The 16,623-nt window shown below is 37.2% G+C and overlaps 1 protein-coding gene across 1 annotated transcript in view; it reads left to right on the top strand.

Moving 5' to 3' along the window:
• Positions 1-16,623, top strand: part of ASTN1 (astrotactin 1) — a 220,969-nt gene that overhangs the window by 64,436 nt on the left and 139,910 nt on the right. The window contains exon 2 of the mRNA XM_087890143.1: positions 7,747-7,934. Coding sequence (XP_087746269.1) covers positions 7,747-7,934 — 188 coding nt within the window. The remainder of the gene's footprint in view (positions 1-7,746; positions 7,935-16,623) is intronic.

Here is a 16,623-nt window from a genome sequence, read left to right on the forward strand (position 1 = left end):
ATTCACAATCCTGGGCTTATTTGTAGCTCAGATAAACTTGGTTCATGACCCTGGCCTTATTCATAGCGTAATACCCCCTACCTGTCTACAATATGATAATAATTGTTTTTAATTGAAGAAACTGCATTCTTCTTTAGGCACATGGGAGATATAAGAAAGTACCTAAGATAATTGGCAGAGGAAAAAGTGGTCCATGGCTTGAAGCTGATTGAGTAAGAGTCTCTGACTCTGATACTAAAGTGCCCCTGTTTTGTGACCAAGGCAGATGGTAGAGAACTTGGGAGAAAAGAGTAGCTGAAAGTCTGTTAATTCAAATAGGTGAAAGGATGACACCAAGGATTTGAGCCTTGGGGTTGACATATATATGCTGTAGGGGAGATTTCCTGCGTGCTGCTGTGTGTTGAACTTCATATGTATTGCTTTGTAATTCTTGATAATAAAAATATTTCTGTAGTGCTGCAATGCTGTAATCATGCTTGGGAATGTAGACCTGATAGAGACAGAGAGTCTTAAAGGTATATTGGTACAAAATGAGGGTAGAAAGTGGCTGTTCCTGAGGTCAGGGAAGTGAAGAAAACTGACCATTTATCATAGGACAAAATATAATTTTATTTATTTACGTCGCACCGCTATTATTTTTACAAACAACCCAAGGTAATGAACATATCCAACACATCTTCCTCCTATTTTCTCTATTACAACAACCCTGTGAGGTGGGTTGGACTGAGAGAGAGTGACTGGTGCAAAGTCATCTGGTTGGCTTTCATGACAGAATTTGAACTCAGAGTGTCCAGCTTTGTAGCCTGGTACCTTAGCCACTAGACCAAAGTGGTTGTTTGAAATATAATTAACGCAAGAGCGTTGTTAAGTTATGTCAATGCTCTCAAATATAAAGATGCATGGGATCACCTAACAGCAGAAGTTGGGAGGGAACAGATTGACATTAGGAATCCAAATAGTAAAGTCTGATCTCCCTTTTTCTGCAAATGAAGGAGAAGATTGACATCCTGAAAGAGTGAGAGTTGTATTTACCTTCTTATCAGTGGTTGTTATAGAGTCCATATTATCTATCCATAGGCCACTTTGGGAAATTCATGCATGAATTTGCATAGACTATATAGATGAGCTATTGCAATTGAGGGCTTGGAATGTCGATTCAGAAGACTTCTCCATATCTCTGCACACTGCTAACCTGGTTCTCCTTTTAGCGAAATAAGAAGAGAACTTTTATTTTCTAACCCTTAAAGACTTGAGAGCCAAACTATATGCTGAGGGTAGGAAGAGGCATGAAATTTTTACATGCACAGTGCACTTAGTAATGCCTGGACTGCATCTTAGAAAAAGAGATCTTTTTGTTTCTGTCACAGTGTAAGAGATGGAACTTTCCATAAAGAGGCTGATAGAGTGTCAGATAACAATGATAAAAGCTGAATCTCTAAATTAAATGACTCAGTGCTGAATTTCTCTGCCATCCATCTGTGGAAAGGTGAAATACAAATCTCTCCCATTAAAAATAAAGTTGATATAGTTGTATTTGCCTGGCTTCAATGAATAAGATATTCATTTCAAAGAAATTCTAAGCTCAAAATATTTTTGCAAATCAACATTCTTGCAAACTTGCCAAAAGGGATCTTTTTTTTTTGTTTGTTTGTCTCTTAGACTTTACGGGACAAAGACAATGAAAGAAGGGAAATACTCATATTGCAGTTCAGACGCCTAAACTGAAATCTTTATGCACATGTTCTTGCATATCTTTAGTTTTATCCATAATCAAGAGTGCTAGGAGCTCTTTTTAAAAGTAGGGAAAGAATCAAAGAAGGGTGTCATGGCATATTGCTCTGTGTTGCTCTGCTTCTCAGAGAGAATAATGGAACACAGAGGCAAATGCTGGATCAAACACCATGCCTAAGTTATGAATATGTTCACATTCTCTATGATGAACAACGAGCTTTCTTTGTTCCCTGCACCACACCTTAATTTGCAACAATTCTTTGTCCTCTTTGCTGTAATAAGCACTTAAAGAAATTAGTCTTCAGTCCATCATCTGTATAAAGCACCCTCTCCTCCTACCCCAAATGCACATTTTGCTTAGATTTCTTAAATATGCTTAGATGCCTTGCCAATAGGGAATGGCCATTGCCTTGATAGTCAGCCTTGAACAGACATTATTTGTTCATAGGTTTTGTTCAATTAAGGTGGCCCTGGAAATCGCATCCCACGTTCCCTTAATACTAAGAAGAAAGCACCGTATGATTTAACTAGCATGAATAGACCGTAAGAATGATTCCAATGTTTTGGCTCTGGAAATTAAAATGCTTCCTCACTGCTAGTTTTTCCTTTACCTGCACAGATTGGTCTGTCATATCTTTGGCCCCAAGGCTGAAAACCTTGCAAAGAAGAAAGAATAAGGCATTTCTTTACACTAGCTCTGCCTCCAGTTCCACTTGCTGTGTGCTGTGGTTGCATTTATATTTTAGAAGGAACACAGAAGCCCCGTGTGTGTGATACTCGAAGGAGCCTGGTACTCATCTTCTTTCTGCTTACCTGAAAGGGGGGGGGTGTTCACTGATCAGTGCATTGCAGTTGAGGCTCCATTTGAATGGCATCTCCATTCATTCTAAAAAGTTAATTCAGTGCATGGTGATTTAATGGTATGAACTATAAAGATAAGTGTTTTATGGATGGATATTTATATGGATATTTAAATAAAATAATATCACTACTTAGATACTGTCAGCTATTTTTAACAATATAAATAATGTGTTTTGTATCTTAAGAACATTCTTTGTATCTTTTAACAGTAGAACTTTCAAAGAATCTCCTGTTGGGATTTCCAGGACTTGAATTGTAATTTACAATTTTTAACAAGAAAAAAAATAAACAAAGAACTGGATTAACATAACATATTAGAATGTGGCAGATCAGTGTTCAACAATCATAAACAAAAGATAGAATTTGTAGTCTCAAATTGTTGCCCACCATCTATTTATTTTATTCACTTTCCAAGCGTTTAAAACAGGAGTCTCCAAATTTAGCAACTTTAAGATTTGGGGACCTCAACTCCTAAAATTCCTCAGCCAACCATGTTGGCTGTGGAATTTTGAGAGTTGAAGTCCACAAGTCTTAAAGTTGCCAAGGTTGGAGAGCCCTGCTTTAAACCATTGCACTTAAAAATTGACTTTGAGTGCTATACGATTCCTTTTTCCCCAACACTGGTAAAAAGAAATAATATAAACAATAGGAACTCAACAATCCATACAAAATATGTAAAGAATTGGAATATAAAAGTCAGTGACCCAAAATTAAGATGCCTTTTTTTAATCAGAGGGATGAGTCATAGCTGATGAAACAGCCATGTTTTAATGGATTTTTCCCAAAGCCAGGATGGAAGGGGTCATTTAAATTCTTGGACACAAGCTATTCCAATTTTTAATTTTAAAAAGAGAAGTCAAGTACTGCCAAATTCAGTATCCAAAAGTTTGCCAAATTCAAAATTCTGCCTGCTTAACTCTCACATACAGTTTTGTATTACTGTTTCATCATTGTTTAGTGAACATTATATATTCAGCAACATTTAATGTTACTTACATATAAAGTTTTACTCTGTTGAAATCACTTCTTTTTCCATTAGAATATTGTCAATGCTGGGATCAGTATTAAGTTCCTTTGCACTGGATTTTGTACATGACTCCGATCCATCTAAACTGGACCCATGATATATTGTGGTGGCCACCTTATATTATCTCAGTAGGATAGGTTGCTTGTACTAATAAAGGCCTGCAAATGTAGAAGGTCTTCAGCATCTACTGCTTGTTAGTTTTGCAGCAGTTTTGCAGAATGACCTTTATTAAGGAGTCTGCAGAAAAGAACTGCTGTTTGTATCATGTTTAAAAAGGACTAGAGCTATATGCCCTTGGTATGCTAAATTACTGCATTTGTTAATGATGTCTTTTTTTAAGGGTACAGCTCATGAATCTATATGATGGGGTAGCATATTTAGATCCAGGGAGGGGAAAAAACTGGAAAGCACAGCTTTCAAGTTCAAAGTTTGAAAGATATTGATGGTAAGGCTGATTCCCCCAAGTGACTTCCATTAAGGCCTTAGATGAAAAGTCATTAACACTGGCATTAACATCCAACAAATAGATTAAAAAACAGCCATCTGGAGCCAAGGGTTAATAACTGTAAGGGAAAACATTTGTTACCTTTCAGTATACAGCGTATGGTAGCATCAGATGTGACCAGTGCCCTTAGCATCAATTGCAGGTTGACTTTCTCAAGCACTCAAATGGTGTGGGATGATAATGGTGACAGATGCTAACTGTAATGATCATCTGTGCAGACATGATGGAGAGGAAAATAATATTGATGGGACAAACGTTTAAGTGCAATCCTCAAAGAGAAGAGGGTGCAGAATAATTCATGAAAACCCTGCTGTAGTCTTTCCATTGAACCCCATTAATGTCCTTTTCATTTGGAGCACTGCTGTCTTCCTGAGCACATTGTGATTCAATAGAATTGTTCATTTGCATAGAGGGATCTCCTCTATCTTATGGAGCTCTACCATCCTCTTTTGTAGTTAATTCTTCTGAATGAGTTTATTTTTGCTAGAAGTGGCTAAAGTTGGAGATGTGATGAGATCAAATTTAGCGGCTATTCTGAGTCATTAAATGCTGAAATAAATGACACTATGTCTACATAGAGGCAATTGATAACAGAAAATAGGATAAGATTATATAATAGGTCTCAAAGTGATTTTTTTTAATGAAGATAAGATCATACCCAATGGCTTTAAATGGTTATTTTAAACATCCAGTAACTTTATGTACATTTTTAGCCTGGAGTTAGCCTTATAAGAAAAGTTAATATTTTGGACACATAGTTGATTTATTAAATTAGTGTCTCCATGAATTGGCTCTTCAGCTTCTCTAGTTGTATTTAGACAAAATTTAATGTGCCCCTGGGTATGAGAACATATGTAAACGTGCTGGGTTTCTTAGCTGTGTCTATGCAGAGTTCACATTTCCTTTTAAAGATCATGGATGTGCTTAAGATTTGTTATCTAATCCTTCAAATACTGCTTGGAAGCAGTATGATACTGCTTGGAAGCAGAATTAATGTGGAAAGAAGATTGGGGAGCTATTGAAATTGCAACTCTGATAACATTTCAGAGTTCAGAGAGATTGTAAGGAGTCTTTCCTTACCAGAGATCTGACAGATATAGATATAGATCAGGGCTGTCAAACTCCCGGCCTGCGGACCAGATGGATCATGCACTGGCCACGCCCATGCCTGGTTTAGTGAAAGGGGAAAAAGTTCCAATATGTTACGTGACGCCGCCATGAGTTTGACACCCTCGATATAGATTATAGATATACATATGAATTTTACAATACCATAAAAGTACAGTATAACAAAGAAAAGAAAAAAAGAATTAGAAAAAAAGAAACAGGATTTTGACTTCTGCCCTTTGTTCAATCAAATAATTGATTGAATTATTTTACTCCTTACTCTCCCTCTTTAACACTTTCTAATTCCCAAATCCATAAATCATCAGTTGTCTTTTTTTCTTGCTGCAAAGTCCATGTAAGCCTTCCAGGTTTTTTTTAAGTCTTAATTAGTGATCTGAAGCTTGAATAAATAATAATAACAATAAGCAACTGGAGGATTAACTTAAATTACGATCAATGCAAAATGAGAATGAAGGATTTTATGCCTAGGGATCAAGTTAAGAAGACCTTTTAAAACAATTGAAAGAGAGAAATAAATGAAGCAGCACATGCACATACAGTACACCAACCTGCCAAATGTTGAAAAGTTCAAAAAGATTGACTGATCCCCATCACTGAATTGGCACAGTGGCAAAAAATTGATCCTTTGCTAGCAGCTCATGAGCAAAAACCTCTGGTGGCTTAGCAGACTAATTAACATCCACTTACATCTGCTGCCTGCAATTACTGCAAATTCAAGTCTCACCAGGCTCAAGGTTGACTCAGCCTTCCATCCTTTCTAAGGTAGGTAAAATGAGGACCCAGATTATGGGGGCAATAAGCTAACTTTGTATAAATATACAAAAGTATGAAGGCTATTGCTTAACGCCTTGTAAGCTGCCCTGAGTCTCTGGAGAAGGGCGGCATATAAATCAAATTAAAAAACAAAACAAAACCTGAAGATGAAAAAGCTTAACAAAGTAGCAGACAAGTTGGAATGAGTGAGAGAATGTGTGCACATCATGTATAGTTCTAGTAACACTTTACAAAGCCTTAGTAAGACCACACTTGGAATACTGCATCCAGTTCTGGTCACCACAATAAAAAAAAGATGTTAAGACTCTGGAAAGAGTGCAGAGAAGAGCAACAAATATGATTAGAGGACTGGAGGCTAAAACATACGAAGAATGATTGCAGGAATTGGGCATGTCTAGTCTAATGAAAAGAAGGACTTGGGGAGACATGATAGCAATGTTCCAATAACTGAAGGGCTCCTACAAAGACAAGGGGGGAAACTATTTTCCAAGGCACCAAAAGGCAAGACAAGAAACAATGATTGGAAACTAATCAAGGACGGAAGCAACCTAGAACTAAGGAGAAATTTCCTAACAGTGAGAGCAATCAACCAATGGAATAGCTTGCCTTCAGAAGTTGTGGATGCTTCATCATGGGGGTTTTCAAAAAGAGACTGGACAACCATTTGTCTGAAATGAAATAGGGTCTCCTGCTCGAGCAGGGGGTTGGGCTAGAAGACCTCCAAGGTCCCTTCCAACTCTATTATTCTATGTTTTATATGGGCCTGTGTTTATATATCAACAACTTGTAAAGTTAAGTACTGTACTTCTAACAGTGAAATTTGAAAGTTGATATGTTTTTCTGGGCAGAGGGATACAAAGACTGGAAATGAAACAAGTAATTTCTAGGGAAACTATTTCATTGACCAGAATTTAAGTGAATAAGTTCCATTGATTTTCCAGTTGAAATTAAGACCTGACTTTAACTGAAAACTGTTCATTACAAAACAGGTTATGCTTTTTTATGACATCATCATGTAACAAGAAAGTCTTAGGCCTGGTAAATCACTGCTTTGATCTCCAAAATAGATTGGACTTGACTTCTTTGGTTTCCTCTTTAAACTTCAGAGCTGGAGTCAGCTATGTCCATTCCCTTAACTCAAGATTGTATAAGTGTTCTGTGGGAGAGATCACAATTCTGCTTTAATTAATCTCCCAAGGACTGTAGAGATTATTTTATGAGTTAAATTTATATGATGCCTCACTTAAAATTTAAAACATAAAAAAGTGTTTGCATGTTTAGATGTTGCATTGATGGGATGGCATCACTGGAAGTTGCAAGGAAAAGTTTGTTCCTCCTTTTTGCTTTTTTGGAGATTAGATTTTTTTGGGGAGATTTTTTAAAGAAAGGATAGTATATTACATTCATCTGAATGTCATTATTATTATTATTATTATTATTATTATTATTAATATTATTTAGTTTGCTTCCATATATCTTACCCTAGCTGTTGGTCTTTTGTTTGCAAAATTTAAGTGGTAAAGTTAGAGAAGGGGGCTCTGGGGGTATCAATGCAAGAATGCTAGTTGGCACACACTGTTCTGGTTTTTTAAAGAGGCTATCCTGTACATTCTAAACTTCTAGTACACTTCCCATTGTCCCTGACTAATAACTGTGTTAGCTTGGGTTAGTGAGAGAATCTTTATGCTAATTTGCATTTATTGTCCTCTCTTATCCACAGAGATTTCAGGCAATACAGAAGATATCCCGTTGGTGCGCTGGAGACAGCAGTGGCTGGAAAATGGCACCTTGCTCTTCCACATCCACCATCAAGATGGCACACCCGTCTCCCCTGGTTTAGAGCCCACAGAAGAACCCCAGAGTGAATCAGCAGAAGAAGAGCTACGGATCCTTCACATCTCAGTAATGGCGAGTATCCATTTTGCCCTTAAGTCTAAATGAAATGCTATCATCTTTTATCCAGTAATCCAGGTAAGAATGTTATTGTGTAACTAAGTAGCTGATCATTTACCTTTAAAAAATATGGAAACTCTTTTTTAGGCAAACCATCTGACCTATTTTACATGATTTTGAGAATAGTGAAGATAATAGCTTACAGCCCTAAAATGTAGTTCATTAGAGTAGTTTATCACCTAAAATGAAATTGGAAGCAAAGTTGAAGACTGCTTTGCAAGAAAGACATCTGTGGAATTTGGAGTGAAACATAATTTTTGCAGTAAGTATTTTAATCCATTACTACCTACCCTTCAGCTGTTTTACACATTTGGCTGATTTGGAACATTGTCTTGTAACAGACTAAATACGGCATATACTGTTATTTGCTATACTAGGTGCCAGAGAAGACCATTTGTTATGTCATATATCTTTTTATGGTGGTAAATTGATTTGTTGTCTTGGTTTACAGAAGTATTGATATGGGAAAAGATTGTGCTAAATTTAGTTAGAATAGAATAGAAGGGACCTTGGAGGTCTTCTAGTCCAGCCCCCTGCTCAAGCAGGATAACCTATACCATCTCAGACAAGTGACTGTCTAGTCTCTTCTTAAAAACCTCCAGTGATGGGGTAATGGGGGTCCGTGGTGAAAAAAAGGTTGAGAACCACTGGCTTAAGTGAATCACAGCGACTGTCCAAATTCAGCCCTGAAAGAGGGAGACAATAAAGAGCAAGTTAGGCTCTCAGGTAGAAGCAAGAGACTTACGGTTGAAAATGTGCTTCTTTGAGGTCCAGTTTCACATGTCTCACCAAAGTTTATTTATAAAGATTGGATATAAACACGTCTTAAGTGTGCAGGTTTTTCAGGTCCATTGCTCAGTTCTGGACTCCAAAAGGACCCTGATAGGATGGTCTTCACCATCTTGAGCAGGAGAAGAATCAATCATCAAAAAATAGGAAAATGCAGTTTTGATAAATTGCATATTGACATCTTTTATTTTATTTTATTTATTTATTTATTTATTTATTTATTTATTTATTTATTTATTTATTTATTTATTTATTTATTAAATTTATATTGCTGCCTATTCACCCATGACGACTCAAGGCAGCTTACAGAATATAAAAATCACATTTAAAAACAATAAAACCAATTAAAAATTAAATAAATTAATATAGTAATAAAATCCTGATAAAATCACTCCCCAACCCCCACTCCCCGTCCTGGCAACAGCAGATCACACAAGCCATTTAATGGGCTCCATCCCGCTCTGGGTTCCCTAGGTCCGCTGGCAGAACCAGGTCTTCAGCGTCTTCCAGAAGAGTATTAGAGTATTCTAATCTCTGGGGGACTGATGTTCCAGAGAGAGGGAGCCACCATGGAGAAGGCCCTTCTTCTGGGTCCCACCAGGTGAATCTACCTTGGGGATGGGACCCGCATCATTATCTACCTCCCCAACATAGTACTGTTTTGCTTAAAATTAATGTCGGATGCAGTTTTCAGTCAATAAGAAGTCAGCAGACAATAATCTATAAGGTAGACCTTGATTTATGATTGTAATTGAGACTGTAATTTTCAACATAGCGGTCATAAATTGCAGTTACATGAATGCAAGGTTCTGTGACCTGGTTACCGAGTGCCCAAAATGCAGTCACATGACTGTGGGGAGGGTAGCCATCAGAATTTTGAATCTGGGTTGTAAGTATCTTTTTTAAGGTCTGTCATAATTTTGAACAGTCCAATAAGTCAAGGACTTTAACTCAGAGGTTAAAGTCCAACCTTCTCATGACAAAGTATAAATAGAAACAAAAAAAACTAGAAGGCAGGTCATGAAGATGATCCATGATTCCAGGAACTAAGTAAAAGGACAGTGAAATAACTGATACAATGATTACAGCTGTCGCTTCTATCATCCGACTGTATTGTTGAGAAATATTCATAAAATGGGCTTCTTCTGTTGTTCTTCGATTCCAGTTTGTTCTAATTTAAATAAGTTCTGAAAGTCTGATTTCCCCCCCCCCCCCAATTTGGATTCAGGGATTCCCCTTCTGACTGCTAATATGCTTTCTTTTTCAGATAAGAGGGCATTCTAGTTTTTAGATTAAATAGTAATATTTCTTGATTCTAATTTTGCACAAGAGAAATTATCTTGGCCATTGATAGGTTCAGGTTTCAGATTTTATAGGAAGTGAACATTGATTACTTTTGTACATATAGTGCACAGTATTTTGAAGTGTATTGGTCATGGCCTCCATCCTGCCTGCTCTATTTTTGTTTCTCTTATTGCAAGAAAGGAAGTGCACCTTGTAGTTCTTGTATAAAATTGATTGTATACCAGCCAGTCCACTATTGTTGTTGCAGACTGTTGTTATGCAACCACTGAATATCTTTTGGAATAGATTTTTTAATCCAAACAACCAGCAAGGAAAGAGGAAAGAGACCTGTGGCTCAGAAAGGAGCATGAAAAAAACTGCTTACCTGTTGACTACTTTGGCCTCAAATCTTTTGGCAAATACAATATTTATTTTTTTTAGATTTTCTTCCTCACTATTAGCAAGTGTTAGGCTACTTTCAGCTTGTGAGCAGAATATTGTTCTAAAAGATAGAATGCTTGCAAGGCAGGGGTGAAATCCAGCAGGTTCTGACAGGTTCTGAAGAACCGGTAGCGAACTTTTGAGCAGTTCAGAGAACCGGCAAATACCATCTCTGGCTGTCCCAGAATGGGGAGGGAATGGGGATTTGGCAGTATCCTTCCCCTTGGTGGACTTCCCCTGGAGTCCACCAAGCCACACCCACCAAGCCACACCATGCCCACCAAGCTCCGCCCATAGAACCAGTAGTAAAAAAAAATGGATTTCACCACTGTTTCAAGGGTAAAAAGAAAGTCAGTTTTAGAGCTTTAGCAGGAAATGTAGTTGTAGTTTTCCTTACTATGATGTACATGTATTGTTTTGCATTTTTCCCGTCTTACTTATTGACTTGTTAGGAGGCTAATATAACATAATAACAAAATAATATTAATTGTATGTTTATCTTCCCAATGCATTTATCACTGCAACAAATTTTATCTCTCACTCAAATGGGCATGGAGTTTTTGAGTCTATAGAGTATAACAAATGAGACTGTGAACAGCTACGGGTCCCTTTGACTGATTTCTACCCAAAAAATTTGAAAGGGGGAGGGGAGAGGAGGAGAGATGGTCAGAGAAATAAATCAGTAGCTATGTTATATAATATATTAAAATGTACAAGGAAGACATAAATGGGCCATGTACAAATATGTCAGTTTTGTCACTGGCATAGTATGTCAGGCATTATATAGTACCATGATAGAATGACGTACAATTTTATGTCATAACTTTGTGTAATTTAACATCATGAATGATGCATTCAAAGCAGGCCAAAAAGAAAAGTTCATTCAGAAAAATTTCAGTTTATACAGCATGTACAGCATTCTGGTAGTAAAATTACTACCAGAATGACGAGTTTGAAGACATTAGTCTCTCAATGAAAAATGGTTCCCAAAACATGTCATAATTCTTATATATATTGGATGTGTCAATGCCATTCAATTGGAAAAATACTAGGAGGTATGATAAAAATGCCAAGATAGATTAGGCTTGACCAAGCTTTGATGGGCTGCTGAAGTCTTCCTTTTCGGAAGATACAGATTATATGGCAACTATAGCCCTTTGTAGTCATCAAATAGAATATGGTACCATATGCGGTGGGCATTCTGCTCCAATTCTTTCAAAACTCAAGCCTAGTTTGGCCAACCTGACTTTGAATTATGCAGGAAGTGTACAGTACACAAGTGAAGCTTTTTGCTCAAGTGAACAATTGAAGTGGTAAACCTGTATGTGTTTCTGCAGTTCTGAATCTCTGGATAAAAAACATGTACCAGAGGTGTCATAAAATCTCTTTTTTCAATCCTTTGTTTGACATACTGTTGAGAAAAAAGAAACAAGATTAGTGTTGAAGAGGTAGAGCTTCCCTTCTTAAGTGAGGCTGAAGAATCCTACAATTTCTTTTGCAAGCAAAGGATAATTAGCAGGAGTCAACCTGCCATCAGACAGTCCTGATTTCGAGGACGAGGCTGGTTAATGAAACCTGCTTTCATGAGAACGTCAGTATCTCTCTCAGATTGCTGCCGGAATGGGCTTTCTTCTGTCACATTTTGCTTTTGATTAGTTCTGGATAAAAATTAATAATGGCAAAAACAAAACTGCAAGCAGCATTTAGAGCCTTTTTTTAAAAAACCCAACCAGGCTGCCTGCTAACTGTCTGAAAGAGTCCTTAAGTATGCGGCCAAGCCTTCCTTAAAATGAAGGACAAGAGGCCATCTTGCAATCCAGTGCCTCATAATGTCTATGCACAGAAATTAATTTATTTTTCCATTTTCTGTTTCTGTTTTCTGAGTAATGGTACTGTCTTACAGATATGCACTTGACTATTTTTCCTCAGAAAAATGGGATAAAAGATACTGCTTTCTATCTAGGTATTGCAGGCTAGTACCATTTAGATCTATTATTAAATCCACAACACCGAAAGGGATGGAACATCCTTACACTGTGTGTCTTCTAGCCCAGGGGTCTCCAACCTTGGCAACTTGAAGACTTGTGGACTTCAACTTGAATTATGTAGGAAGTGTACAGTACATGAGTGAAGCTTTTTGCTCAAGTGAACAATTGAAGTGGTAAACCTGTATGTGTTTCTGCAGTTTCTTGATCGGGATTCTCTGTGCACAGTCACTCATGCCCTCGTCACCTCTCACCTGGACTACTGCAACGCTCTCTACATGGGGCTCCCCTTGAAGAGCACCCGGAGGCTCCAACTGGTCCAGAATGCGGCCGCGCGGGTAGTCATTGGAGCTGCATGGCGCTCCCATACAACACCTCTCCTGCGTGAGCTGCACTGGCTCCCAGTGGTGTTCCAGGTGCACTTCAAGGTGTTGGTTATCACCTTTAAAGCACTCCATGGCATAGGACCTAGTTATCTTCGAGACCGCCTGCTGCTACCGATGGCCTCCCATCGACCTGTGTGCTCCCACAGAGAGGGCCTCCTCGGGGTGGCATCAGCCAAACAATGTAGGCTGGTGACCCCCAGGGGGAGGGCCTTCTCTGTGGGGGCACCTACCCTCTGGAACCAGCTGCCCCCAGAGATGAGGAGAATCCAAGACCTCGATGCCTTCTGCCGTGCCCTTAAAATCTTCTTTTTCCAGTAAGCCGGGCTGGCCTAACACTTTTTAAAATGTTTTTAATTGTTTGTTATTGTTTTTAATCATGGGGCCAAATTTATATATATCTTTTTAATTGTATTTTAATGTTTGTAGTTTATGCTTTTACTTGGCTGTTCACCGCCCTGAGTCCTCAGGGAGAAGGGCGGTATACAAATTTAAAAATAAATAAATAAATAAATAAATAAACTCCCAGAGTTTCTCATCCAGCTTTGCTCTGGGAGTTGAAGTCCACAAGTCTTAAAGTTGCCAAGGTTGGAGACCTCTCTTCTAGCCTCTGTTTGGAATTGGATAAAATATTGCATTGCATGATATTAGCTATGTTTGAAGATGAGAAAGCAAAGAGAGAGAAACTGCTGTTTTCAGTTCATCAGTACGGCACTGTTTTGGAGATAAAATGGTGGCAAGATAACTTCAAAAGCTGTCCTGAAATTAAAAGTATGATTTCAATTAGAAAATAATTGGTTTACTATGCAGGTACAGGACAGAGCAAATTAAATAGCAGAAGGTGGGTTGGATTGGACCATTGTAATCAGAGATGGCTTCCAAAGTGTGAGGGAGAAATGTCTACTCCCCTGATCAGCACTCTGGACATTGGCGGTTGATGGCCCATCTCATGCTTTCTCTCAGCACTTTTGGGCTGGCATCTTCAACAAGGCTATATCATTGAGTCGTCACCCTTCAATTAGACTGTCTGCCACATAAGAGCCGTGGTGGCGCAGTGGTTAAGAGTGCAGTACTACAGGCTACTTCTGCTGATCACCGGCTGCCAGCAGTTTGGCAGGTCGAATCTCACCAGGCTCAAGGTTGACTCAGCCTTCCATCCTTCCAGGGTGGGTAAAATGAGGACCCAGATTGTTGGGGGCAATATGCTGACTCTGTAAACCGCTTAGAGAGGGCTGTAAAAGCACTGTGAAGCCGTATATAAGTCTAAGTGCTATTGCTATCTTACCAAAACTTAAAAGGGATCCAGCATTAGGGGGAAAAATTGATTCTCATGAACCAGCCAAAACCTGCTAGATAACCCTTGACATTTTTAAAAGAAAAGCCAGGCTAGTGCATGTGGAACATGGTAAGTTAGCCCAATGCTAACCAGGACAGCAAATAATATAGCAAACTGAAACTAACAGTGGTTTACTACCTGCCCTCCATTTTCACCAGCTATCTTTAGTCAAAGCTTTCCTTCCACCTGTCTCATTTTTGCCTGCCTGGGGGGAAAAAGTGATGGAAACAATGGATGGCTAAAGCACTCTCTTTTAGCTCTGGCCTCCTGCCTTTCTACCTGGAATTAAAAAGGGAAATTATTAATATGTTTGTTCCCATCTAGGTTTGGACTGCAGTCTTTTAAGTCCTTAATGATCTGTCTGCTTTTTTCTTACGTGTAGCAAGCAGAAGGGACTAATAATGCATGCTTATACATATACTATGAGAATTCCTTTTAATTCAGTGGAATTAACTCTTTGAAAGCTAGGTAGGTTGGTAGATAGGATTGCATCCTTACTTTTGGTAATACTCTGTCTACTCAAATAATTAAATTGACCTGGTAGATGCTGGAGGAAGTGTGGAAATTTTGGGATAACTCCTTTAGATGGAAGTTGGGATTTAACCTGACAGAGTGTTCTGCATACAAAATATTGAACAAATAACAAGAGAATAAACCTACTCCATAGAGACGAATCAGACTTCTCAGAAAGAAGATCTCAAAAATCAAACTAGGATTTTAATTTTTTTTCTAAATTACCGGTAGGAAGAAAATCCATTCAGGTGAGTTCACACTTAACTTTTTAAATTGATTATAGGTTTATCTTTTTATTTTCATACGGTATTTAATTGAGAAACTCTTCCTTCTCTTTACAACATAGTTCATAACTTGTTTTGATCCACCTTATAGAATTCTCAAAATTATGGAAATATAAGATATTGTTGCTGCCAATGGCTGTCACAAGTGAGATCCAATTCATTCATTCTAATATGAATCATTTTCCAAAATAGTAGAGTTTTAAAGCATTGCCACCAAATATGAAAAAACACATCTCTTATGCATTAAGCTTTAAGTAATTTTTAGAAAATATTTTTTTCTATGAATATTATTTTCAATATGTGTTTAATATGAATTGTGAAATAATTCCCAGATTTTGGATGAATACAAAACTATGCATTTAAATTATAGTCCAAGAATAGTTTCCAATTAAAACTCTGTGTCATATTTATTTTTAAGATACAAAATTAATTTGAACCTCAAAGCATTCCAGTACCATTAGGTTAATCATTCTTTCAAAGAGAGAAATAACCAAGTTTCCACTAAAAAGTATATAGTATTGTAAAGGTCACACAGAATTTAGTTCAAAATGGAAATCATTCAATATATGGATTGATGCCTTGTACAAAATTTGAATTTTTCAATATCTATATTTCAATTTTATGGGATACTTAAGTCAGAATAAATTATAGGTTTTGGTTCAATCTTCTGTTTGTGTCTATGTATGTTTATATGTATGTGTGTTGTGTGTAAACAGAGAGACACACACACAGAGAGAGAGAGAGAGAGAGAGAGAGAGAGAGAGAGAGAGAGAGAGAGAGAGAGAGAGAAAGAAAGAAAGAAAGAAAGAAAGAAAGAAAGAAAGAAAGAAAGAAAAGAAAGAAAGAAGAAAGAGAGCACACTTTATTTAGTGATTCATACTATATTGACTGTAGGTCTTGTTTATCATTGAGCAATACGTTATATTCAATTATTTATAATTAATTAACAATACACTAGAAATAATATCCTAGTAATATTAGATCTATTTGTGTTCTGCTTTTTTATTCTCTTTACTCTTTTATAATATTGTTTATTATTTTCTTTCAAAAAGTAAGTTACTGGTACTTGGCTCACTGTGGATTAGAAACTCATTTGTTATTGCTTCAGTAATACCACCCACATTGGTTCTTCTAAATTAATTAGTTTGTGGAATAAGCGTCAGTGTAAGTAAATAAGTTTATTGTTGTAGCCACAGGATGTAATAATGCAATATAGCATAAAATATAATAAAACAAACTGATAACATAATAAAGAAATAAAAAGCGTATTGGATGCAAACAAAGTAAGTTACGCTTATGATTAAGAACTTAAATATTTCTTTCTTACCTTAAATGATAAAGCAAAAAACGGTAACCTAACTACTAACAGTGTGAAACATGCCTATGGGAAGGTAATTCAATTGTTTAAGGTTTGAGCCTTTAAAATTAATTTATCATCAATAATTTGTCACCTTATCTGGAAGATGGTTGGTATAACAAATAAATTTGGCCTTGATCTCATTGTAAATGGGGACAGTGGAAGAAGACACAATGAATCATGCCCTGCGTTTGACTGACGTCACAAGAACACAGATGCTGTTTAAAAGAAGGCTGACAAAATCAGTCTTTGAGATATGCCAAAATGATGCA

The sequence above is a fragment of the Pantherophis guttatus genome, chromosome 3, assembly GCF_059756535.1.
Source record: "Pantherophis guttatus breed Tessera chromosome 3, ASM5975653v1, whole genome shotgun sequence".
NCBI classification, from domain to species: domain Eukaryota; kingdom Metazoa; phylum Chordata; class Lepidosauria; order Squamata; family Colubridae; genus Pantherophis; species Pantherophis guttatus.